At 44.6% G+C, this 27,240-nt stretch overlaps 1 protein-coding gene across 18 annotated transcripts in view; it reads left to right on the top strand.

The window, feature by feature from the left end:
* The first annotated feature begins 15,665 nt into the window (after positions 1-15,665).
* C2CD5 (C2 calcium dependent domain containing 5) overlaps positions 15,666-27,240 on the top strand; it is a 109,141-nt gene continuing 97,566 nt past the window's right edge. For 6 of the 18 annotated variants that reach the window (XM_034782495.1, XM_034782533.1, XM_034782541.1 and 3 more), the window contains exon 1: positions 15,973-16,205. In XM_034782495.1, the coding sequence (XP_034638386.1) occupies positions 16,116-16,205 (90 nt within the window). In that variant the 5' untranslated portion in view covers positions 15,973-16,115. Of the gene's footprint in view, positions 15,776-15,969; positions 16,206-27,240 lie in introns of those variants that run through there. The other 12 variants (XM_034782477.1, XM_034782523.1, XM_034782559.1 and 9 more) reach the window with 6 other exon arrangements.

The raw sequence follows: 27,240 nt of genomic DNA on the forward strand, positions 1-27,240 counted from the left end.
GGTCATGATGAGAGACATTAAAGACAAATATTGTGACTTTAGCCTTTAAGGTACAGCACATAGGAAGTGGCGATCTGGAGCTGCACACTGCTTCAGATGAAGCAGCTAAAGAGGCATTTGCCTCAGGGAAGAAGTACAGTTCTTGGAGCTCATTAACATCCTGGAGAAAAGCTATACCCAATATGGGGTGCAACCTAATCCCTACACTTCATTGGTCCTTTTCTTTGGGCCAGTGTGAAGAGTGAAGTCATGTCCTCACTTCCTCCTTTCTGTCTTTGGGGAGCATAGGGAAGTAGGGAGGGAGTAGTCCTTATGCTTCCCAGAGAGTAGGAACTGCAATTCTGCCCACCCCTTACACAGGCTGTGCAAGGACAATGGAAGGTTCCTTGGGCCCTCACCATCCACTGCACACTAGCATAGGGGCCAGAAAGAATCTAAAAAAATAAATAAGTACTAGGGATTGAATGAATATGGATAGACACAGCTACAAAGCATGTCTGGATTAAGCAGGTATAGGTCTACTGCTAAAATATCTAAATTATAGTATTGTGCTGAATAAAATGGTAGATACAGGATGATATAACTGAAGTGAATGTTCAAATTGGTAAGAGAAAGGGAGACAAGATTTCTAGCTTCAATTCGCAGCTATGCAACTAAATATGTCATGACCAACTCTGTTGTCCTTCTCTTTAAAATTGTGTTGCTTTTGTGGATTTTTCCTCTCTTCTCTGTGTGCAGTATGTGTGCAAAATTCACTTTAATTTATGAAAAATGAAGCTAAAGTATAATGTTGGGGAAAAAAGACCACTACCGGCAGCCTAAATCTTCACCCAAATTTCAACCAAAACCAAACCCTTGAGATGTCCAATATTGTTTATTTGTTTAAGTGTTTACTTGAACCCTATACAATTATCATTTTCAATGAAAGCTGCAAGTGGAAATGCTCACATATCATTAAAGGGTCTTTTTATTATTATTTCATAATAAGCAAGAAGCAGATAGTACTGGTAGAAAGAGTGATAAGATATCCAGCCCAGACAAGTTCAGATAAAGTTCAAATGCTTGATTAACTTTTGGATTCCTGTTCAAAACAAATTCTCAGTACATCTGAGGTTTATACCTCACTAATCTAAATGACAAAATGGCTCTCGCTTTAAATTCTATGATCAACCTACTGTTAGATTAATCCATTCTAGATTTACAAAGTATAACCGAACAGCAGAACTTTGTATTATATTTTAATTAAGTCAATTGAACATTATATTTTAATTAAGTCAGTTGAATTACTCCAGATTTAGAGTGGTGAAAGAGTGGGAACTTTCCCCTTATCCTTATCAGTATCTAACTCAAATGAAAAATCTGTTACTATATTGAATTTTTCCAGTACACATTTCATTCACAGGAAATGGGGAAAGGAAAGCATACCACAGAGAGAGACGACAAAAAAAAGGAGGAAATGAGATGCTAGATGTTTCCTCTTTTCAAAATGCTATTGCACTTAAGAGCCAAAACTTAAATGTAAACCAAAGGGAGTTTGGGATGAATAAAATTTCCAGGATTGACCCTTTATACAGGATCTTTCATCCAAGGATTCCAAAGTGCTAAAAATGGATTCTCGTGTTACCCTTGCAAGGAAGAAAGCATTATGCCTCTTTTACAGATGGAGAAATGGTGGTAGGGAGTGGTTAAGTGATTTGCCCAAGGTCCCCACTGCAAGTGAATGGTAGAATCAGGAAATATGTCTATAACTCTTGATTGTACCTCTTGCTCTGACCACAATATTTCAGTCCTTCCATCTTCAAGATGTGCTGTATCTTTAAGGCAAGAAGAAAGAATGACTGGAATATAGCTTCACCCCTTTTGACCCATGCGGTTAATCAATATTCAGGGTGTTGTGGGATGTTTCTGTTAGGAGAAGTTAATGATTGAGTCAGGTGTTTATTTGATGCAAGCCTGTTTATTTACAAAGAATGTTCACAAAATCCTACAGCAGGAGGCAGCTTCTTTGCTGATATTTTCAAGGTTCTTTCCAGCCAGCTCTCTGAGCAAAAAAACCCTCTCCCACTTGGCTTCTCCTGCTGTCTGCTTTTGCCCACAGATATATACATCTCCACCAACCACGAGCCAGTCCCCCACATAGCTCAGCTTCTGACCAACCTTGCATGTGGCCTTGTGTTTTTGGCAATGGCTCTTATTGTTTCAGCTTCTTACTCCACAAAGGAACTCATCTACTTTTTGCATTTATCTTTAATAAAGGGCAGCTATCGTACCCACCAGCTTCAATGGTTTCACCCAACCTTCACCATAACAATAACATATTTTATTGAAATAGGACATGGGAAGTTGTATCAGTAACATTTGATCTCAGTTAGGGAGACCACATTGCAGTGCTTTCTGCAGGAAACTGGTAGAACAATTCATGCTGGAATTAAAATCTTACAGGGAAATGACAACATTTTAATATCCATCATCATCATCTACCAAGTGGCTGCATGAAGATACCTGCATTTTATATGAAATAACTTATTACTACTCACTTCATACAAAATTGGTGTAATCATGGGCATTGGTTTCCTGATTTCTATAGGGGTGGTGGGCAAGTTCACAGTTAAAACATACTCCATTTCCTATAGGGGAAAAAGCAATTAGGGATTCACAATTCCTCAAGGTCACTATAATACAGCTGTCCACTACCCTAGTGCCCCCTTATGGCTAGAGGACACTCTACAGCATCCTGCCTATGTTTTCCTCCTTTTCTGGCCCTTTTAAGAACTCACAGCCTACAGGGAGTTCAAATAAATCCCCTCTGGGGTCCACTTTATTGAGTCCTCTGGGTTCACTCTGGTCCTCTAGGCCTCAATTCAGTGTTTCTCTGCTAATTAATCCAAAAACAACATAAACACAAACTCACACACTCTCTCACCTGCTTGGACAGAGCTCTCCTACTCTTCCCTAGTAACTCAGGAGCCTTCTTACTCCCTGCAATTTCTACAGATATCACCACTATCTCCTGGATTTCCCCCGTTCCCTACACCTTCCTGCTCTTTTATATGAGGATTGCCTGATTCAACCCAGATGTGGTTCTTTCAGTAATCAGGGCTGGCTTAGCCCCAGCCCCTCAGGCCCACAAGCAAGCCACCCAGTAATAGTCACACCCAGAGATCACAGTTACATTTTTTTAAGGTATATGTGACTTTTATCTAGACAAAGAGATATAACAACTTTAACAGTTAAATAGCAAAATATTATAAAGAAATGTGATTATGAAAAGGAAGCATAGAAAGTGAAAGCTAATACGTACCACGTGCAGTATCACCTAAAACAACTGGAATAGAGTGCACAATGACACTGAGAACTAAATAATTCCCTGATGATCAGGATTTCCCCAGCTGGCACATGAACGGCTGGCAAGCTCATTAGGGAAGATACTGTAAAGTTGCAACAAAGAGTCCTGTGGCACCTTATAGACTAACAGACGTATTGTAGCATAAGCTTTCGTGGGTGAATACCCACTTCGTCAGATGAATGTAGTGGAAATTTCCAGAGGCAGGTATAAATATGCAGGCAAGAATCAGTCTAGAGATAACGAGGTTTGTTCAATCAGGGAGGATGAGGCCCTCTTCTAGCATTTGAGGTGTGAACACCAAGGGAAGAAAAACTGCTGTTGTAGTTGGCTAGCCATTCACAGTCTTTGTTTAATCCGGAGCAGATGGAGTCAAATTTGCAAATGAACTGAAGCTCAGCAGTTTCTCTTTGAAGTCTGGTCCTGAAGTTTTTTTGCTGCAGGATAGCTACCTTTAAATCTGCTATTGTGTGTCCAGGGAGGTTGAAGTGTTCTCCTACAGGTTTTTGTATATTGCCATTCCGAATATCTGACTTGTATCCATTTATCCTTTTACATGGGGTCTATCCAGTTTGTCTGATGTACATAGCAGAGGGGCATTGCTGGCACATGATGGTGTATATTACATTGGTGGACATGCAGGTGAATAAACCGGTGATGTTGTGGCTGATCTGGTTAGGTCCTGTGATGGTGTCACTGGTGTAGATATGTGGGCAGAGTTGGCATCAAGGTTTGTTGCATGGATTGGTTCCTGAGTTAGAGTTATTATGGTGTGGTGTGTGGTTGCTGGTGAGAATATGCTTAAGGTTGGCAGGTTGTCTGTGGGTGAGGACTGGCCTGCCTCCCAAGGCCTGTGACAGTGAGGGATTGTTGTCCAGGATGGGTTGTAGATCACTGATGATGCGTTGGAGAGGTTTTTGCTGAGGGCTGTAGGTGTTGGCCAGTGGAGTTCTGTTGGTTCCTTCCTTGGGTTTGTCTTGCAGCAGGAGGCTTCTGGGTACACTTCTGGCTCTGTTGATTTGTTTCCTTATTTCCTCGTGTGGGTATCGTAGTTTTGAGAATGCTTGGTGAAGATTGTGTAGGTGTTGGTCTCTGTCTGAGGGATTGGACCAAATGCGGTTGTACTTCAGCGCTTGGCTGTAGACGATGGATTGTGTGGTGTGTCTGGGTTGGAAGCTGGAGGCATGAAGTGGTCGGTGGGTTTTCGGTATAGGGTGGTATTAACGTGACCGTCACTTATTTGTACTGTGGTGTCTAGGAAGTGGACCTCCCGTGTAGATTGGTCCAGGCTGAGGTTGATGGTGAGGTGGAAGCTGTTGAAATCAGGGGTGGCTCCAGGCAACAGCTAAGGAAGCAGGTGCTTGGTGCGGCCAATAGAAAGGGGCGGCACTCCATCCGCTATTGAGGCAGCCCATCCAGGTCTTCGGGTATTCGGTGGTAGGTCCCTCAGTTCCTCTCTTCCTCTTTGAGCTGCCGCCGAAGTGCCGCCGAAGAGGAAGAGAGGGAGCGAAGGACCCGCCGCCGAAGTGCCGCCAAAGAATGGAGCGGCACGATTGAGCTGCCGCTGAAGTGCCACTGATAGTCTTTTTTTTTTCCCCCTGCCGCTTGGAGGGGGGGTGGTGCAGAAAACCTGGAACCGGACCAGGTTGAAATCGTGGTGGAATTCTTCCAGAGTCCAGATGATGAAGATGTCATCAATGTAGCGTAGGTAGAGAAGGGGCGTGAGTGGACGAGAGCTGAGGAAGCATTGTTCCAGGTCATCCATAAAAATGTTGGCATATTGTGGTGCCATGCGGGTGCCCATTGCGGTGCCACTGGTCTGGAGGTATATATTGTCACCAAATTTGAAATAATTGTGCGTGAGGATAGACCTCACACCTCAGCTGCCAGGTCATCCTCCCTGATTGAACTAACCTCGTTATCTCTAGACTGATTCTTGCCTGCATATTTATACCTGCCTCTGGAAATTTCCACTACATTCATCTGACGAAGTGGGTATTCACCCACAAAAGCTTATGCTCCAATACGTCTGTTAGTCTATAAGGTGCCACAGGACTCTTTGTCGCTTTTTACAGATCCAGACTAACACAGCTTTTACAGATCCAGACTAACCCCTCTGATACTGTAAAGTTGCATCAGTCTCAGAAGAACTGTCTCTCTCTGGTCTACCTAATGGAGATTGGAATCATGTGTTCTGAATACATAATGTGGAAATAGATTCTAATTTTCACACTGCACTATAGAAAAATCAGCTTGCACTAAAATTATTTGTGTGTGTGTGTACGTATGTATACATAAATGTTTTAGGAGTTATTTTGAATATATATAATGCTCTCACAATTAATTCTTTGTGTGCTTCCACTAGAAGTCAATAGTTTATCCTTATTTACACTAGCATAATTTAGAGAATTTGGCCCTTATACAATTTCAGAATGGTAGTTTTCCTTTAACCGAGCCATTTTCTCTGAGGTTTATTACGTATGTTTTTGTAGGAGAAGTCTACATTTAAAACGCTGCAGCAGCACAGCTGCATTGGTGTTAATCCACCTCCGTGAGAGGTGTTAGCTACGTCGATGGGAGAAGCCCTCCCGTCAACACAGCGCTGTCTACACCAGGGGTTAGGTTGATATAACTGCTTCCCTCACAGATGTGGATTTTTCATACCACGGGGGATGCAGTTATATCGATGTAAGTTGTAGTGTAGACCTGGCCTTACACATAATGTAAAAATTCTGCACTAGTCTGTTATCCATCCTGTCCTCTTCACTGTTGTTGGTTATGGCCAATGAAGGGTTGCCACCCATCCAGTTTTCACCCGGACAGTTCAGGTTTCGTCTTGTGTGTCCAGATGCCTGATGTCTGGGTTTTTTGATCTGCGGAAAAGGTGGCAATCCTAAGCGGAAGGAAGGAGGCAGCGCAGCAGCAGCTGCCACCACCGCCTCTGGGGCCAGGTTGCTTGTGCAGCTTGTGGCAGCACCTAGCCCTGTGCAGCCCACAGGTGGCGGGTAAGGCGGCCACGGCCATGATGGTGAAGACCCTGTGAGGTGTACAACCAGCTGGCACTGTGCACTGATGTATTGACACAAACGTGCTTTGAGCTAAAAACCATGGGCCTAGTTCATCTCTCATGTATACCAGTGTAAATCAGGGGTAATGACATTAAAGTTACACTAGTTTCTGTGGATTTTTTAAATTTTGTATTTAAATACAGGATCTGTCTTAGTTCCCTATACCTTCAGAATAGGTCTGCATTTGCCTGTAGCGAGGCGGGGGGCGGAGGAGCCTTTTTGGAGCAAGGAGCTTACTTCAGGAAACCAGAATAAAGTAACATTCCATGACTGACAGTGTACATAGATGGATTAGTTGCTGTGAAATTAACAAAGGTTTTGGGGGTCTTGTAAGGTTTCCACTAAGGAGACCAAAATACCAGATCCATCACATTTATTCACTTGCTACCAATCGTGTCCAGGACCAGATGCTTCAAAAGAAAGTGAAAAACCGATAATGAACCTAAGCAGATGTGCACTGCTGCACCTAATAAATAATTGAGAGAAAAAATTCCCACCTGATTTCTGTGGAGATTAGTTTATGTCCTGAAAGAATGAGATTTAATTATCCTTATCTTAGCAGGTGCTGTGTACAGTAACTGCAGATGTTATTATTAGCCATAAAACTATCCAGCCACACAATTTAACTAACCACCTGGGGCAGTGTGTTCCCCAGGCCAATGAGAGGTGAAAAATATTTTCCTTTAATTTATTCTAAGTTTACTGGACATTAGTTTCACTAGAGTGAATTCTTTTTTCTCCCATTAAAAAATCCAAAACGTTTTTGAAGTTGAAGAATTGCCACTTTCAGGTCTTTTGCGTAGAACAAATGGACACAAATCTGACATCAGGAATCATAACACGCAAAAACCAGTAGGAGAACACTTGAATCTCTCTGGTCACTCAATAACAGACCTCAAAGTGGCAATTCTTCAACAAAAAACTTCAAAAACAGACTCCAACGTGAAGCTGCAGAACTGGAATTAATTTGCAAACTAGATACCATCAGATTAGGCCTGAATAAAGACTGGGAGTGGTTGGGTCATTACAAAACCTAAACTTAATTTCCCCAATACTAATTTCTCCCTACTGTTACTCACACCTTCTTGTCAACTGTCTGTAATGGGCCACTCTCTTACCACTTCAAAAGTTATTTTTCCTCCCTTGGTATCCTGCTGTTAATTGATTTATCTCGGTAGACCGACCTAACATTTGGTGAAGCACCCCCATCCTTTCATGTATTTATACCTGCTCCTGTATTTTTTACTTCATACATCTGATGAAGTGGGTTCTAGCCCACAAAAGTTTATGTCCAAATACAGCTGTTAGTCTCTAAGGTGCCACAAGGACTCCTAGTTTTTTTTGCTGATACAGACTAACACGGCTACCACTGAAACCTGTCAAGTTTTAGGTGTAGACCAGGTCTACAGCTTCAGTTCAGGAAAGCATTTAAACATATGCTTAAATCCATCCCTGTTCAGAAGAGCACGTTAGCCCAAGCTTAACTTTAAAGATGGACTAAAGTGCTTTGTACAGAAGGGATGTTTTCTTGAACTGGAGACCTGAATGCTCATTGTAGAAAATTCAGAGAGCACTACAAAAACACTGCTACCCTGTATGATGCGGATTATCTTGGCACATATAATGCTAGCTCATTAATATAAAAATCAATATCTGCATTTTTATAGTGCTTTAAAAAGAAGTGTGCATATTATTTTGTAGCTTCAAAATGATACAGTTTAAATGAAAAGGTGTTGGTTACATTTAATCCTTTTTTCTTTAGATGTGATTTTGAAACTCCTTGTTTTATAGCAAAAAAGGTTGCAATGGTATGTATGTTTCACACACTGATGATACGGCCTAGTGTTCCCCAACCATAGGGTTACCATACATCCGGATTTTCCCGGACATGTCCGGCTTTTTGGGCCTCAAATCCCCATCCGGGGGGAAATCCCAAAAAGCCGAACATGTCCGGGAAAATAGGGACGTGCTGGGCCGGGGGCCGGGCTGGGGCCGGCGGTGCTGGGCCAGGGGTGCTCGGCTGGGGGCTGGCCCGGGGGTGCGGGGCCAGGGGCGCTGGACCGGGGGTGCTAGGCCCGGCGGTGCTGGGCTGGGGGCCGGGCCAGGGCCAGCGGTGCTTGGCCGGGGGCTGGCCCGGGCTGCGGGCCGGGCCAGGCCTGGCGGTGCGGGGCCGGCGGTGCTGGGCCGGGGCCGGGGGTGCTCAGCCGGGGGCTGGCCTGGGGCCAGCACCCCAGGAGCCAAGCCAGGCTGGAGACGCTGGGGCCGGCCGCCGGAGGGAGCTGCTTGGTTGCGGGGGCCAGACTGGGCCGCGCCTCCTCCCCCCACCCCCCCCAGCTTACCTGCTGCCTGCTTCAGGCTTCCCGGGAATCAAATGTTTGCAGGAAGCAGGGGAGGGGGCGGAGACTTTGGGGATGGGGTGGAGTTGGGGCGGGGCTGGGGCGGGGCCGAGGCCCCGTGGAGTGTCCTCTTTTTGGACACTCAAAATATGGTAACCCTAGTATAGGGTGACCAGATCACAGGGATGAAATATCGGGACGCCGGGGGGGGGGGAGGGGCGGAGAAAAAAAAAAAACAAAAACGGCAGCAGAGAAAAAAAAGCAGTTTCGCAGAGGCCGGGGGTATTAGCACACAGCGCCCCGGCCGCACGTGCTGCCCTCCCCGCGGAGCCTCCCGCCCCCCCGGGCACATGCGGCGTGTCCCGCCACCGTCAGGGAGCCCTGCGCCTCTCCCGCTCGGTAAACACATACACCTCTACTTCGATATAACGCTGTCCTCGAGAACCAAAAAAATCTTACCGCGTTATAGGTGAAACCGCGTTATATCGAACTTGCTTTGATCCGCCGGAGTGTGCAGCCCCGCCCTCCCGGAGCACTGCTTTACCATGTTATATCTGAATTCGTGTTATATCGGGTCGCGTTATATTGGGGTAGAGGTGTAGTTGCACAGCAGTGGTATTTTACAACAATATATATATATAAAGTGCCTTGGGATCCTTTTGTGATAAAAAGTGTTATGTACATTTAAGACTGCATTACGTGATATCAGAAACTCTGAATTTTGAAAAAGAGAGAATTTCATTAAAAAAAAAAAAATTCCAATTTCTGGCTCTGTTATTTATTGGTCTACATTGCTTTTGGTTCTGTTTAAGAAATCTGGAGCATCCCATAAATAACTTTTTTTAAAAAAAATCCATAGACATACAATATTGCCAATCCTAAATGTTCAAAAATCATGAGATTATAAACCTCAATAAATTTTAGAATGACAAGGTGGGTGTATTGGACCAACTTCTGTTCGTGAAAGAGAGATGCTTTTGAGCTTACACAGAGCTCTTCTTCATGTCTTGAAAAGGTACTCAGTCTCACAAGGTGGAACAGATTGTTTAGCATAAGGAGTTAACATGCAGTAAGAGTCATTCAAGGTGAAGTGGGCAGTTACCCATAATACCTCTGCAATTATAGGACAAAGGAAGGTTAGGGGTTAGATTGTTGTAATGAGCCATAAATCCAGTATCTTCAAAGTTCATGAGTTTTAGTGTTTAGCAAATTATCAGGCTCATCTTATGAAGGTGTTGGGCAGGTTTCCTTTGAGGATGAGGACTGAGAGGTCTGATATGGAGTGACTATTTTATGCAAAAAAGTGTCCAACCGCAAGTGATATGGTGTTTGTCTTTTATCATTTTTCTGTTAATTCATTTGACAGCATACTGAATATCTTGTTTTGCCCATATAGTAGTGATTAGGGCATTTAGTGCACTGGATGAGGTACATCACATGTTGTGATAGCAACTTCTAGGACCCATGGATCTTGACAGATGTGTTGTGGAGAATATTGATCAGCATAGCAATGGACATGTCTTGAGGTTTTGCATCTGCTGCTTTGGAAGGGTCTGGTGTCACTATAAGTTATCCTGACCTGTGGAGGGCTTGCTTATGATGATAGGCATGGCAAGGTTGTTTAAAGGCCGGAAGAGGGGTTTGGGAAAGATTTCTTTCAGAATGTGGTCCTGTAAGGGGTCGGACTCACCCCTGCAGCGCCTCCTGCTGGTCATCTCCGGAAGTTAGCTCGGAGCACCCTCTGCAAGTCGGTGATCCACCTTGCCGCATCTGGCCCCCATGTCCCTCCCAGGACCCCAGTGCCCCTTGTTCTGGGTGCTGCCCCCTGGCAGTACCCACACACACTGGGTCTCCTCTCCCAGGGGAACCCACACCCACTAACCCCATCTCACCTCAGTATCAGGCCACTGCCAGTCATCATCTAGCCCCACACCTGGGGCAGACTGCAGTATCAGCCACTCATCACTGGCAAGCAGGGTTTGGACCTACTGCCTTGGCCTACACCTGGGTTGCCCTCTGCAACCCCCAATACCCCTTGGCCTAATGCTAGGCTGCAGCCTGGGGCTTTTCAGGCTGGAGCTCCCCAGCCTTTCCCCAGCCCTGCTCCACTCAGGTACCCTGTCTCAGCTCCCTACAGCCAGGCCCTTCTCTCTCTGAGTACAGAGAAGGGCCTGGCTGTAGGGAGCTGAGAGAGTGCAGAGAGAGACTGCTAAGCTCCTGGCTCCCAGCCTCTTTATACAGGCCAGCTGGGGCCTGAATGGGGCGTGGCCCAACTGCAGCTGTTTCCCCAATCAGCCCAAGTCTTTCCTTCCACAGCCCCAGGCCTCTGCAGGGCTGGCTTTAACACTTTCCAGGCAGGAGCGGGTGTCCACCCCGCTACAGGTCCCTATTGAGTATAGGTTGTGATTGTTTAATGATACCCCATATCGGTACCAGTATGGGATGGTAGGCAACAACTAGGGGTGTTTGGTTGGAGGATTCTCTCTCCCCACACTGAAGCAGGTTCTCTCAGGGAATTTGGGTGACCCATTCCATGATGCAATCTACTTCTCTAGTGGAGCATCTGTGTTTAGTAAAAGGTGGTTTTAAGTGTGTAAAGGTGCGTATCATGGACTTTCTTCTCGGAGCATGTACTGTGGTATCTGAATGCCTGGGCTGTAAATAACAGATTTCTTGTTGTGTCTGGGATGGTTACTGGGTTTGTGGAGGTAAGTGTGGTGATCCATGGGCTTCTTGTATATAGTTGTCCGTAAGGATGCCAAAGCTGATTGTTTTGTCCTGGAAGTTGATGCTGGTGTGGGAGTGTTCTTCAGAGTCTGATGAATGGGCAGTGGTAGTTAAAGTTGTGATGGAAATCTAAGGGAGTTTTGGCCATTTGTCCAGTGGAAATACATCAGTCATATTTTCATCAGATATCATTGGTTTTGTGGTGAACTTTTCCAGAATTCTTCCTCAAGGTGGCTCATGAAGAGGTTGGCATATTGGTGTGCCATCCTAGTACCATGGCTGTTTGCATGGTTTGCATACAGTGTTTATTGTTAAATGTAAAGTTGTTATGGGTGAGGATGAAAGGCATGAGTTTAGTGGTGTGTTTGAGGTGGATCTGAGTGTTGTAGCAATTTGAGGCAAGCAGCAATGCTATCATTGTGAGGGACATTTGTATATAGGGAGATGACATCCATGGTGGCAAGGGTAGTGTTCTGAGGGAAGACAAGGGAAAACAAAATTTCAAAAAGCACAACATGGTTGACTGTGTTGAAGGTGGCTATTGGGCATGGAGGATGAGGGTGACGTTCTGGTTCTATATTGGATCATAATTATTAATGGTCAAAAAAGCCTGTACACTGCCCAAGGGCAACAGAGAATGTGCTGTGGTCATATGTTCTCTGCTGTCAACTCTAGTGCTAGTAGTGGGCAGATTAAGATGCAAGCGTGTCAGTGTGCAGCCGTGCTTCCATGCCTATATCCGTGGCTCTTTCCTACCACTGTTCCTTTAAGACCCACACTCAGCCTGGATGGAATAGGATGGGGCACTGGACTAAGTCCAGCCCATTTTATATTATTATAGACCAGACTCAATTCATCCTGCCTCATCCCAGACAGTTGCAGGATGTTCCATCCGGTCACAGCCACTCTGCCTATAACATCATATTTATTTTTTCTTTATAAATGACATCAAAATAGAGATCAAGTATAGCTGCTCTTATTGCACAAAAACAAACAACCCCCCTGCAAACTTTGAACCCCTATGGATCCAGGAGAGTTCTGTCATTGGAGATTTTTAAGAACAGGTTAGACAAACACCTGTCAGGGATGGTCTAGATAATACTGGGGCTGGACTAGAAGACCTCTTGAGGTTCCTTCCAGTCCTGTGATTCTAGGAACATCACAAAACACACAATCTAGCATTTGGAACTTTGCAATATTTTTCACCCCAAACTGTACAATCTACATAGAAAACAAGTATAGCTGCTCCTACTTCACTGAAATAAGGACTCTGATGTATCCTGGTCCAAGAACAAGAAAACCATGTACATTTATAGATTTCAAGCTTAGAAGGGACCACTGTGGTGATCATCTAGTAGTTTGACCTCCAGTGTAACAAAGCAATTCCTAGAGAATATGTTTTAGAAAAATATTCAAGCTTGATATCTGGTACCTGGACTCTGATGGAGCTTACCAGTTTCAACTACATTCCTTTAACTTATGTCTGGAATAAGATAGAGCAGTTCTAAAAATTTTATTAAGATGATGTAAAAAAAAAAACTCAACGGCACGGAGTTTAAGCATAGAAGTTTCTGGTTATCAGGGAATAACATACAGATTATCGAGGGTGCAAAGTTTGGTTTAAGATTGGGTGTCATAAGGAATACATAATCTGCAATATCCCCGATTGGGGGTAAAAGGTTGGTGGGTCAAAGTACAGACATTGAGATATGAGGGTATGAAGTTCATAGAGTGGCTATGTTCGGGTATGGAGTATAATGAGTGGATATGATGATGAGGATGGATTAACCCTTATTTGGTGAGTTTATGGTTCCAGTTCATATGATCCAATGGAGAAGGTCTCTTGGTCCTTTTCTCGTAGTGGGAGAACGATGTCACTCTGGCTCACACCTCCTGGTACTGTCGGTGGCCGGTGATGTGCTTGATGTAGATGTCCCTGGATCATTGGATGGTGTCTAAGACCATGAGGTGTCGCGTGAGCCGTGCGTAGCATCGACCGATCACGCAGGTCCGCAGCACACACTTGTTGCAGGGGTCCCAGGCGCCCAGGGTTCCGACAATCAGAGTGTCCATCTGCACCTCGTAGCCCTTCGCTCTCAGGGTGTCAGCCGGGGGGGGGGGATACTTTTCCAGCTTACGAGCTCTGGCTTCGTGAAATGCCGGGGTCCTGTTCTCAAAGGAGACCGTGACATCGACGAGGATTAGTACATAAAGTCCAAACCCCATTGCAAACCGGTGCAACAGCCCCCCAAAACATATTTTTAGCAGCTGACTCATATCTTTTTTGTTAACCCCAAAGCAAAAGAATCTACCAACTAAATAGAAACATGAGGTTGCTCTAATTCCGTGGCAAACTACAGACCCAGATGCATCCCTGCTTAATAGCACCTCAGAGACATATGCTGCACCTAGACCCTGCTGGAGCTCACCTTTTTTTTGGCCCCCAAGCCAAGACAAGCCTCTAGAGCTTCCCTCTAAAAAGAGCACACACATCCTGCCCCTACTCAACCAGAAAAATCAAGGTTCGGTGCAAGACATGTTTGCTGCTGTGCTCCTACACCCACATGCATCATACTATGGATTTTTTTGATGCAGTAGGAGCAGTTCCACTTGTTCTTCACTGATGCCACCATAGAATCTATGAGGCGGGTGTGACATTTTGTACCTCGGGGGAACACCCTGCACCTCCATGTTCATCCTTATGATTGTGTGGTATCCAATGCAAAGTTTGTCATGTCGGGTGTCTTCGGAAGGCTCATAAAGCACTGAGCATTGTTCTTATAGTAATGTTACAGGTTATAATTTCATGTATACAGTTATGAGCCTGAAAATGTGTCCTCATGGCTTAAAACAAGCCCAGGCAAAACTCTCCAGGAACAGAGTGGCAGTTAACACCTCATCAGGGCATGTATGGGACAAACCCAGCCCAGCCTCACAGGAACAAAGGACACTGGCCTAAGCAGCAACAAAGGATCTGTTGGACTCTCCAGTGAGTCATCCCCACCTTCCCTTGGTCAGTTTGGGACTGCAATGAGGTAATACTCACCTGACCCTGAAGGGGGGGGGGGCAAAGCCAAGGGGGAAGAAAGAACATGATAAAAGGGACAGACGTTTGCCATGCTGGCTTTCTCTTCCGCCTCCATCTACAGACACCACCACCAAGTGACTGAAGTGCTGATCAAAGGGGAGAACCTGGCTGAAGGGCAACCAACCAGACTGTGGTCAGAAGCATCTAAGTTTGTAAGGGCACTGAAAGTGTTAAGATCAGCTTAGAATGCGTTTTGCTTTTATTTCATTTGACCAACTCTGACTTGTTGTGCTTTGATTTATAATCACTTAAAATCTATCTTTTGTAGTTAATAAACTTGTTTGTTTGTTCTACCTGAAGCACTGTGTTTGGTCTGAAGTGTGTCAGAGACTCCCCTTGGGATAACAAGCCAGGTAGATATCAATTTCTTTGTTAAAGTGACGAACTCATATTAGCTTGCAGTGTCCAGCAGGCATAACTGGACACTGCAAGACGGAGGTTCCTAGGGTTGTGTCTGGGACCAGAGATATTGGCTAGTGTCATTCGGATGCACAATCCAAGCAGCGGCTGGCTAAAAGTGCCCACTCACGTAGCTGAGAGCAGTTTACATGCTAGAGGCTGTGCGTGAACAGCCCAGGACAGGGGTTCTCACAGCAGAGCAGCGTAAGGCTGGCTCCCAATGTCGAGGACTGTAGTGACCTAGCAGATCACCAGTCCATATAACACCGGGGAACGTCACAGATGTATAAAAACTGACTGGATCTTCTGGGGCTTACTTCTGTGGCACCTGCGAGCAGAGATACTGCTCACGGCCTGGCATTTCATGGGCCGTAGGGGCAGCAAGGCTCTTTTGCTACCTGTGCTATTAGCGTGCGGGAGGCTTAGGGACAGCAGCAAGCTGGAGCGATTTCTCTGCCAAAGAGCACTGAGAAGGGTACACGAGTGGGGGCCCCAGGGAGCAGATACGGAAACATCCCTCCCCACCCTTCACTTTGCCTTGCCGCATCCCACCCTCCGCACCCGCTCGCGTTAGTGTCCTGGAGGCTGAGAGACGTGTGATGTTGAATCGATGATGCGGCATTCAAGCACATCGCCTTTCTACCCAACAGTGTAAGCCCGAGCCTCGCTCGTGGCCTATCGACGATTCGGTACTCGACACCATCGCCTTCTAGCCAGGTCTAAGTTCGTACGCAGGGCGGCCGCCATTTTGGTTTAGAGGAGGAGCGGGCCCCCTGCTATTCCTTTCAGTGGAGCACGCCGGGAGGAGGCGAAGGTACCTTGGTATGATACAACGGTGCGAAGAAATAACCTTCGATAACCGTTGGGAGCGATTAACAGGCTCTCTCTTAGTATCACCCAGCAACGCCGGCGCATGCGCCCGGAAGACGACTTTTTCTCCCAATCGGGCTGCATAGAACGTTTGCGCATGCGCGCGGGTTCATGCATGCCCCCTCCCCCCTTCAAGGGCTATGCCCGTGGGCGCGCCGAATGGAGGGGAGTGAGGGACTTGCTTACCGTTGCCCAGCTCCGCGCATGCGCACGTCGCTCCCTTACCGTTCCTTGGGACACAAACACGCTGCTCTTGTTTTCTCCTTGTAGCTGGGGGCAGGAAGATGCCGGGGAAGTTGAAGGTCAAGATCGTGGCCGGACGCCATTTGCCAGTGATGGACCGAGCCAGTGACCTGACTGACGCCTTCGTGGAGGTGTGGGGGAAGGGCAGGGGCGCGGGGTTGCTGTTGATCTCTGGGGCGGGGCGGGGCGGGGCGGGACAGGGTGGTGCCTCGTGCCTCTCACCCCAAGGCCACGCGCCTGTGCCAAGCTGCCTGCTGCTCCCGCATGGCCTGCGGGGCTGGAGGTCTCCAAGCACCTGCTGCCGGTCTCACCTTGCCCAGTGCTGCTCCCCCAGCACGGTCACACCTCGGTGTTCCTCCCTGAGGATGGGGCACCCGCCTGGCAAAGCGTGACTGTCGCAGCCCCTGTCCCGTGCATCGCTGGTGGCAGAAGTGGTACCCTAGTGTGTCACCAACTGGTGATGCTGCAGCTCAGTCTGTTGATGCCCCAGTGGGCCATAGTGTTTTGTTGTCATGCAGTCGGTGTATCACCCCACATGGATGTTGTGAGGTGATATCCCCGTGTCACACCGAAAGGTGTGATGATTTTGTGAGTCCTGAAAGTTTTTTGTTACCTGTTTAAAAAATGTGCGAGTTCGGCTGCAGGATGAGGCTGATAAATTCAGGATGGCCCTGGACCAGAGGGAATGGACTGACATCTCTGCTTAATCTTTTGGCTTTACTGTGGTATGGATCTGAACAGTGGCTTTAAAAATGGGTTTGTAGGGTTCTAGGCCCCTTGTCTTCTCAGCAGTTTCTAGGTTAGTAAGAGGATTTGTTCTTTTAACCGTCAGCCTTGGGGGGGATAGCTCAGTGGTTTGAGCATTGGCCTGCTAAACCCAGGGTTGTGAGCTCAATCCTTGAGGGGGCCATTTGGGGTAAAAATGTGTCTGGGGATTGGTCCTGCTTTGAGCGGGGAGTGGAGTAGATGACTCCTGAGGTCCCTTTCAACCCTAATAGTCTATGATTCTAACTCTAAATGCAGTCTGAAAGGCAAGCTGTGTATGCTTTCTGGCTCATGTGTAAGGCTAAGATTTAATCATGGGTATTTTTAGTAAAAGTCCTTGACAGGTCATGGACAATAAACAAAAATTCATGTCTATGACTTGTACTATAAATATGCCTGACTAAATTTTAGATGCTCCTAGGATGCAGCTGCTCTGGGGGGTCCCAGGTGCCGATGGCTGGCCCTGCTCTGGTGGTGAGGGCTGACTGCCTCCAGCCGCCGCCTGCTGCACCGAGGCCCCCGGGGACCGCTCTCCAACAGTCTCTGGGGCTGCTGCTCTGGCTGCACCCAGGGCCGTCCACCAACCGCTGCTCAGGCTGCCCCGGACCACTGCTGTTCCAGTGGTCTCCAGAGCTGCCCCTGGGAATACTGCTTGGCTGTGCCTGGGAATGGTGCTCGGCCAAGTGGCTGGTCCCAGGGCCGCTCCAGCAGTGGCCAGCTTGGCCAACCTTGGGGCCACCTGAGCGGCTGGTTCTGGGGTCAGCCGCATTGGCCGCTGCAGTAGTCAAGAAGGTTGCTGAATTCATGGAATCCATGACTTCTGTGACCTCCGTGACGGACTTGCAGCCTTAGTTATGCAGCTCAATCATAAAGATTCTGGATTGGAACTTAATGAACAATTCTGTTGATACATAAGCCAGAACTGAATCCGATTCAGTATCCAATACCTGTTTTGGTTCTACCATACAAGCAAGAGGAAGGAGTAGTAAAAACAAGTTTTAACCCATTATCACTCTAAATATACATACAGAGCAGATTAATTGAGTAAGAATATGCCAATTCTACAGAGGCACCTCAGAGTAGAACTGCATTTTAAGGCTGGTACCCTTCTTTGGAAATATAAAATAATTTCATTTTTAGTGAGTGAAAAATATGAGAACACAACTTCAACTGTACACTTTTTAATTGTTCTTTTGTAAGTGACACGTATTTACTTTTCACAAAAAGTATATAACACAAGGAAAATTAGTTTCATGCTCCAACAATGAAAAATGTTTTTAGTATGAATAATATGATTCCTCTCTTGTACAATTAAACATTTCTGTGCTAAATAATTTATAATAATTAAATGCCAAAAGCCTAAGACTCAAAATCCAGACATTTCAAAACCTAAAAAGACATTTTCAACATAAAAATCATGGGTAGTACATAAACACCGAATGGTAATTTAGGCCCTGATCTCAGAATAAGACCCAGATGGAAAGACCCTTGTTCCAGAAGTGAGCTCCATTGACTTAGAAAAAAAAATGAGGAGTCCTTGTGGCACCTTAAAGACTAACAAATTTATTTGGGCATAAGCTTTTGTGGGCTAGAACCCACTTCATCAGATGTATGAAGTAAAAGATACAGGAGCAGGTATAAATACGTGAAAGGGTGTGGGTTGCTTTACCAAATGTTAAATCAATCTAACAAGATAAATCAATTAACAGCAGGATACCAAGGGAGGAGAAATAACTTTTGAAGTGGTAAGAGAGTGGTCCATTACAGACAGTTGACAAGAAGGTCTGAGTAACAGTAGGGAGAAATTAGTATTGGGGAAATTAAGTTTAGGTTTTGTAATGACCCAACCACTCCCAGTCTTTATTTAGACCTAATCTGATGGTATTTGCCTTCATGGATCTCTTTACAACCTTTGGGCTGTAAGTCTTGATTCAATATGGTGCTTAAAAAGTGCTTAAAGTTAGGCAGTTGCTTTAGTATCCTGTTGAATCAGGACCTTAAATTAATACTGGAAGAAAAAAATTTAAATCTTGTTTACTTCATCACAATGGTCTTTCCGAAGAAGTGGGCTGTAGTCCACGAAAGCTTATGCTCTAATAAATTTGTTAGTCTCTAAGGTGCCACAAGTACTCCTGTTCTTCTTTTTGCGGATACAGACGAACACGGCTGTTACTCTGAAATGGTCTTTATGTACTTGTTTAGTTACATTGTTTAAATCCATGAAATTCTTTTTACTTTTATAGTTTGTCAGTTTCACTTTTTAGTTCCTAGTGCTGCAGTGTTTGGGTTTCAAACATTGCATAAGTATGATTATTTTATAAACAACTATTTCTATTGGAGTTTAAAAAACAGTTTGTGAAACATTATTGTTGGTTTTATACAAGCCTGTTTTTGCCAAATATTGGGACAAATTTACATTAGTGTTCCTTTCACTTAGTGGAGAGGCTAATATGTTTTATGATATTCCCTAGTAACAATAATTTCATTAAACTTCATTTTCAACAGGGAAGGTAGGAATAAAAAAATACTACATATGTTGAATTTAGCTAACTTAACTAAAGGCTTTCAGCAACATTATTTTCTTTTTAATAATTTTATGCTTTAGTGCTTGGTTCTGTGATGTCAGTGTACAGTTGATGCTAGTCTTTTGCTTTTAATTTCTCTGGGGATTTGAATTAATAAAGCAAAAAACTTGGAGCTATTGCTATTCCTTGTGCTCACTTTAAAAATTACTTAGACTTTCCAAGCCTTGCTTGTAAAGACTTTTATCTGTGGCTGTTTGGCATATTTTCTTCAGCAGATGAACTTGTACATTTGTGTTACTACAAAGCTGTGCGATTAACTACTTGTATGCATCTATGTGGTACATCCGTTTTCATTGATAGAAAATTGATGTAAGGTTTCACTACTTAGACTGCTTAGTCTTACATTTTCTTAGAACCATAGCTTTAGTTATTTTAAAACCTGTTTTAGAAGTATTTTCTGTTTTCAGACAAAGCCTATGCCACTCACTGAGTCTTAGTTAAGTCTGATCTTCCTGTGAGCTTTGAATTGGCAGATCCTGCACTCCTCCTCCCTCCTCCCCCATGAAGCCCCATTGATATGGGTTTGTCTCTACAGAGCTGATTGTGGGAACAAGATCCAATGTTGTGATACTGCATTTATTTACAACTACTGTACTAGCAAACAAAATTTGTTTTGAGTTGCCATATAGAAAATGTAGTAGCAATATGCTACGCTTTTTTTGGTTTTCATACAAACGTTTCACACAGAGCTGTAGGAAGAGCTGTTTAGAGCTTTCACGGTGAAGATGAGCAGTTTGAATTAGATGTAGACAGCATTGTAAAACCTTTGAAGGATTGATTTGTGACGACAGAGTAGTGGAAGAGGATGATGAGTTTAGCAGTGGCCTATTGCCATGGTTCTCAAAGCTGGTCCGCCGCTTGTTCAGGGAAAGCCCCTGGTGGGCTGGGCCGGTTTGTTTACCTGCTGCATCCTCAGGCTCGGCCCCTCCCTCGTCCCGCTCCGCTTCCCTCAGGCCCCATTAGCCTGGAGCAGCCAAGAGCGGCCAGTGGGAGCCGTGATCGGCCGAACCTGCGCACGCAGCAGGTAAACAAACCGGCCTGGCCCGCCAGAGGCTTTCCCTGAACAAGTGACGGACTGGCTTTGAGAACCACTCACCTATTGGATAGACAGGGAGGTGTCAAATGAGAGTCATGTAAACTAAGGCAGTGGTTCTCATTTTTTTTTCCATGGACCACTTGAAAATTGCTGAGGGTCTCAGCGGACTACTTAATGATCTTTCCAAATGTTGATTGTACTGTTAGCTAACTGTTGTAAAGCGCTTTGGATAAAAGCGCTATATAAAAAAAACCCTTAATAACCATTGGTTTTTTGTTCTACAAATAAAAACACACAACTCATATTTTAATATCAGCAGTCTTACCTTTCTAATGCGATGGATGTGCCCCTCTCCCCCACTGCAGCAGCCCCCGAGCTGGGGCTTGGAAGGAGGGGGGGGATCTTTCCCCTGCCACAGCAGCTACAGAGCTGAGGCTGGGAAGGAGGACCGTCTCTCCTTGGCAGCCGCAGCCCTGGAGTTGGGGAAAGTCGCCTCTTTCTCTGGCCGCTGCAGCCCTGCATGTCCCATATGCCCCCCACCCCCTTGTCTCACTCCACTGCCCCCTCCCACCTACCCCGTATCCCCCCCCAAGGCCACCTCACCTTACATGTGCACCTTCTCCAGGGTCCAGGCACCTAATTTGTGGAGCCATGCCTGCGCGGCTCCACTAATTAAGTGGATGGCCCTTCATTCTCTTGTGTATGGCCGCCCAGTGTGCACCTTAGAGGGAACTATCCACGGACCACCTGAATGGAGCTCGCGGACCACTGGTGGTCCACTGACCACAGTTTGAGAACCTCTGAACTAAGGAATAGGAGGTTGTAGTAGTTCAGGCAGAAGATTACCAAGACATGAATGATGGTTTTGGCAGTAGAAATAGAATTTGGAGAACTTATAGAAGAAGAAATGAAGATTTAGCAATAGCCTTGAAAGGCAAGAGGAGGAAGGAGAGAAAGAGAGTTATGTCTCTTACTGCTGTGACTTTTGTGTTGGAATGCGATTGTATCAGGAGTACAGTTCCAGAGTAATCACTTTTAGTTATTTTGGAGCATGGATTTGTGGAGACAATATATTTACAGTCCGCATAAGGGTGTATTTGATTTACTTCACTAGTCAGGAAGACTTGACTTAATCATGGATTTCTACATAAAAGTGCATTCTTGTTGGTTGTTATAATCTTAATATATATTCTTCACAACTCAGAGATAGATGTAGGTTTTATTTTTAGAAGGTACACACTATACATTTTAAAGTGATTTATTTTGAAAACTTTTCAGATTAGTTTTACAGCTGTATCAGAAAATGAATGATTGTTTGGTTATTTCATTTACCAAAGATAATTGAAGCAGGTATTTATGAAGTAATGGGGAGGTTGAATCTCTAATTCAACAGGTTAATCATTAATATTTGGAGGATTTTCTTGCCATGCTGTATTAGGAGGAGAACATCACCAGACAGACATATAAATCATTTTATTTAACTAAAACAACAACGTTATGTATTCTGGATTTTTTTCTTCAACAGCAAACATATAATATTTTAACAAAACAAGCAGATGAATTTTTGAATTTAGTAAAACATTCAAGTTTTTTAAAATCAGGTTTGTTTTTGTTTTTAACTAAAATAGTTAAATGATTTTTTTTTTTAAATAAAAATTAAATAGACTATGTCAGCCAGGTCAACATGAGAAGCTTAAAATATTGGCTTCTGCAGTTAACTCAGTCGTCTTCACCTTCATTTTCCTGTTTGTTCATAATCTGGAAAAGAAAAACAAGCTTTCCTGCTTTTTCAGGTCCCAAACGATTTCTCAATTTGGAATGAAATAATCCAAAGGAAGAAAATATTCTTTCTATGCTGGCAGAAAAAGCTACTGCTGTAAAAAGTGAGATTATCACTTCAACAGTCTCTGAATCCAAATGCTTAAGTGACTTCCACCAGCTCACTGGTGTGACTTTCTTTAAAACATCATCAGTAAACATATTGCTTGAATGGTTCTCCCTTAGCTCTGAAGTTTATTATAGTTGGCATTAGGGAGGGATAATTGCTGGATGTCCATGTCATAGCCCACTCCTCTTCTTCAGCAGTTAAGGTTTGAGCCTGCTACCGAGTATTGAGAATATTTGCAAGAAAATAAGCTGGAGATAGTGCTTGTCCCATTTGTTTTTTTAATGCTTGTAATTTAACTTTGTCATTGCATATTTCTCTTTTTAAGATCTCGCTCAGTTCCTTCCAATTTTCTACAGCGACAGCAATAAAAGCTATTTCCCTGCATTTTGTTCAAGTCTACAGAAATAGGCTTCAGGGTACTTAGCATGTGTTCAATATTTCTTTTAAGCCCAATGTTGAGAACTTTGGCTGTGACAGTGCCATCTGGATACATTTGCAGCATTGTCTGTGACCAAGGAGTGTACTAGACATTTGAATTTTTTTTTCACAGTTTGTTATAGCTTTTACTGCTACTTCTTGTCAGTATTCTGCTGTGTGTGCATTTCCTGATGATGTGTCAGTTGTTTCTGTAAGGAAGACATTCCCTTCTTCTGTTGTCACACAAGCACATATAACAGGATTATTGTGGACAAGACTCAATTTCACACTCTAGACCGGGGGTCGGCAACCTTTCAGAAGCAGAGTCTTCATTTATTCACTCTAATTTAAGGTTTTGCGTGCCAGTAATACATTTGAACCTTTTTAGAAGGTCTCTTTATATAAGCCTATAATATATAACTAAACTACTGTTGTATGTAAAGTAAATAAGGTTCCAAAATATTTAAGAAGCTTCATTTAAAATTAAATTAAAATGCAGAGCCTCCAGACTGGTGGCCAGGACCTGGGCAGTGTGAGTGCCACTGAAAATCAGCTTGCATGCCGTCTTTGGCACGCGCACCATAGGTTGCCTACCCCTGCTCTAGACCTTTTGCACACTGCTCAATTTCTCTTTCATACACTTTATCCAGCAATTTGCCTGTGACATCTGCTCTGTTGGGTAGACTGTATCCTGGTCTTAATGACTGAACCACGTTAATGAAGTGTGGGTTCTCAATCATACGGAAAGGAGAGTTTGTTGCATAAACAAACTGGGCAATTTTTTCATCAATTACCTCTTTTTGTAATCTGCTGGTTCTTATCACAAACTTATCTATGGTTGTTTCTGGATGATGGAGTTTTTTTTTTTTTCTTTTTGCTACAGTTGATATACTGTGGCTATGTGACATACATGGTGTGACTGAAACACTATCATTGGCAGATAACTCTGAAAATATAGAAGATGATGGTGATCTTGAAGGTGGATAGTCTTCAGAATCCTGTATGTTGAGGATGGATTCTCCTAAACAAAATAAGTCAATGCATTTATTTAATTATTATTACCATACTGCTTGTTTAGTATTACTCCTTGCATTCACTGACACTCAGTACTACTTTAAAGGTGAAATTGTAAAAGGAAGATCTGCCTATTTCAGCTATTTATTTTTTATCACAGCTGCATCTAAAATGATAGTACCATACATTATATATTTGCTCAAACATGAGAATTCAAGAATAGTTCAGAAGGAAGACAGGCAGTCCTTAAGAAAGAATATGAAATGAAAAAGTTTACCAACCTGAAGATCCTGCATATTCAGACATGTTCCTTTCATCATCTTCAACGTAGCTTCCTCCTGAGAAGGAACACTTCTCACAATGTTGTTTCATTGGGGCAATGAGGTCTTGCATTTCTTTGTTGCACTGTTTGCATTTTGCACGCATGCCTCTCTTACCCATAGGTAGAGGAACTTCATTAAAATGTTCCCAAACTGGGTCTCTTTACGGCCTGTTGCCATTATAGGTTTTCCCTTCTAGTGAGAGAATGGTATGGTAGATCTCAAATCAATGAAGGCTACACTCAGAAAGACCTCAAGACTCCTGGAATATGCTGCTCAAACAGTTTCACTTTTGTTTCTACTGCCTGTCCCTCCCTTCTCACATTTATCTCCAGACTTCTTCTCCTTTTCCAGATCTATTCCACCCCCAACAATCTCCTATTCATTGAACTTTTCGAAACTTTGCACTTTTAGAGAGAGGTAAGGGATTGACTCTGTGTACACAAATTTGCAGAGGGACAATAGCGTTGAGGTCTGTTGTTATTTCTCACCTCTATGTATTTATTTATTTATTTAAAACATTTTTGCTGTTAACAAGCATGTTATCTCTGGAGACACAAATCCACAGTTTGAGAACTGCAAAATTAAGCATCTCTGATGGTATCTTTTAGACCACAGGAGGGCCTGCTCCTGGCCTGGGAGGCTCACCCTCAGCCCCTCCCCTGCTGTTCACCCTCCCCTGCAGCCTCAGCTCGCTCGCTCTGCTCCCTGCGCAATGCTCTGGGCAGTGGGGCTGTGAGCTCCTGGGGCAGCACAGCTGTACAACCCGGCCTGACCCGGTGCTCTGTGCTGCGTGGTGATGGCGGCGTGGCCCGGCTCCATCTGGGCGGTGCAGCTGTAGCGCCGATAGCCACCGGTGCTCCAGGCAGCACGATAAGGGGGCACGGAGCCGGGGGGGGGAGGGTTTGGATAGAGGGCAGGGGAGTTCGGGGTGGTGGTCAGGGTAGGGGTTTGGATGGGGTCGGGGCAGTTGGGGGAGGTCAGGCGGTTGAATGGGGGCAGGGGTCCCGGGGGGGGCAGTCAGGAAGGAGGGGGGGTTGGATGGGGCGGAGGGGGCAGTCGGGCAGGGGTTCCGGGGGCAGTCAGAGGACAGGGAGAAGGGGTGATTGAATGGGGCAGGGGTCCCGGGGGGGCAGTCAGGAATGAGAGGAGGGTTTGGATGGGGCAGCAGGGGACAGGGCGCGGGGGTGTGTGGATGGGGCAAGGGCCCTGGGGGGGGCCGTCAGGAAACAGAGGGGGTTGGATGGGCAGGAGGCCCATGGGGGATCAGATAGGAGGTGGGGGCCGGGCCACGGGCCCTCCATACAATTTACAAAACCCGATGCGGCCCTTAGGACAAAAAGTTTGCCCACCCCTGTTCTAGACTGAGTCCCATTGGGTAGATAGAAAGATTAACCTAAATAATCTATACAGAAGCCCCTGGAACCCTATGAGATTGGGTCCCTAATCCATGAACTGTTGGAACTCATTTACAAAACTTTTCTTAAACATTACATGAATATATTGTCTCATACTATAGACTTAGAATTTATAATCCTTATTCCATGATGAGATATCTTTGAGCTATAATGTATCTTAATTAAAACTATCTTTAGATAAAAAAAAGCATTTTATCAAAAAAATCCGATTTAAATAAAAAATCAATTTAATTTTTTTTTTAAAAAAAAAGCAGCATTGATTTTTATCCAACCTGGTCTGCATTCTCCACCTTATGTCATTGGGTGGCCCTTTGGAACTCCCTTCTGCGTCAGACCGTGGTGCAACGAATGGGTCTGCCTCGGTTTCCCCTTTCTTCTGGAGAAACTTCACACCAGTTTTCAGAATCTAAATAGCCTTTGCAGGGGTTAATTTATTACAGAAGTCCTACAACTATAGTCAAGAATTCCCCAGCACAGTCTAAATTGTACTTTCAGTCTTTCAAATCCTATCAGTCCATCAACACACCAAGTACAACTCTGGTGTCTCACACTGCGCTCAGGTTCTTTGGTATGGCTCCAGCATCTCTCACTATGCCTTGCCCTAGCTGCTCCAGCTGGGGTTCTTTTCAGCTCTCAGGCCTGTTTCCTTCCATATATGGTTCCAGCTCTTGCTGGGAGACCTCAGTGGACTCACCCCTCCCATCATTCCCCAGCCTTCATCCTCTCTGCCCCTCTGGCTTCAGTTCTTTAGCTCAGAGAGTCAGTAGGCATCTCCCTCTGTTCCTCATAGCCTTCAGCCCTCTTTAGCCTTGGCTGTGTGGTTTGGGGGAGTTTGTAGGTGATCCTCTGATTGCCTTCTGCTTTCACTAACCTTATCTGGCTCCACTGCTCACTAGGGAACTCTTACTGCTTCCTCTGTCTGGGGCATTCCCTTCTTGAAGCTCTGTTCTTCTGAGTTCTTTATTCTCTGGATTCTGAACTCTGTTACCTTGGCTCTGTCTCTTATTTATCACTCCCTCGGACAGCCCTGCCCTCCTCATTACACCAAAATAGATTGCACCTGGACTGGAACATGCATGCTGGGTCTGATTTCATTTAAGGGACCAGCTATCTGGTTTGAGTGGTAGCTTAAATTGAATTATAAAGTGATCATGAAGAGAACACATAGAGTGGGAGAGGAGAAAAGAAACATCAGCTGTTATAGTAGAGACGGAGAGAAATTTATTAGAAGTGTGACCATTGGGATAAGTAAACAAGTCACTTACTGATCCATGTTAATTGAATCATGAAGCTAGAAAAAGATTCTGAAGTACAGTTTGCTTAGGTTTAATATTGATGTGATGAAGTGGGGATGTTTCATAATATTTTTTGACACCTATGTGTACCTCAGTTTCCCTCTTTACTTTGCATTCCTATCCTGTGGTGAGGGGTGGGGAGAAGGGTTAATTCTGCTCTGGGGCAGCACAGGAAATGAGGTATAGGTGTTGCCTTGCTCTGTGGGTAGCAGTGAAGGAGTCATTTAAGGCAGTGGTTCTCAACCTTTCAAGATTTGTACCATTCTTAGGAGTCTGATTAGTCTTGCATACCCCCAAGTTTCACCTCACTTAAAAACTACTTGCTTACAAAATCAGACATAAAAATACACCACAATATTAATGAAAAATTGCTTATTCTCATTTTTACCATATAATTATAAAATCAACTGGAATGTAAATATTGTACT

The sequence above is a fragment of the Trachemys scripta genome, chromosome 1 (genome assembly GCF_013100865.1).
Source record: "Trachemys scripta elegans isolate TJP31775 chromosome 1, CAS_Tse_1.0, whole genome shotgun sequence".
Classification (NCBI taxonomy): domain Eukaryota; kingdom Metazoa; phylum Chordata; order Testudines; family Emydidae; genus Trachemys; species Trachemys scripta.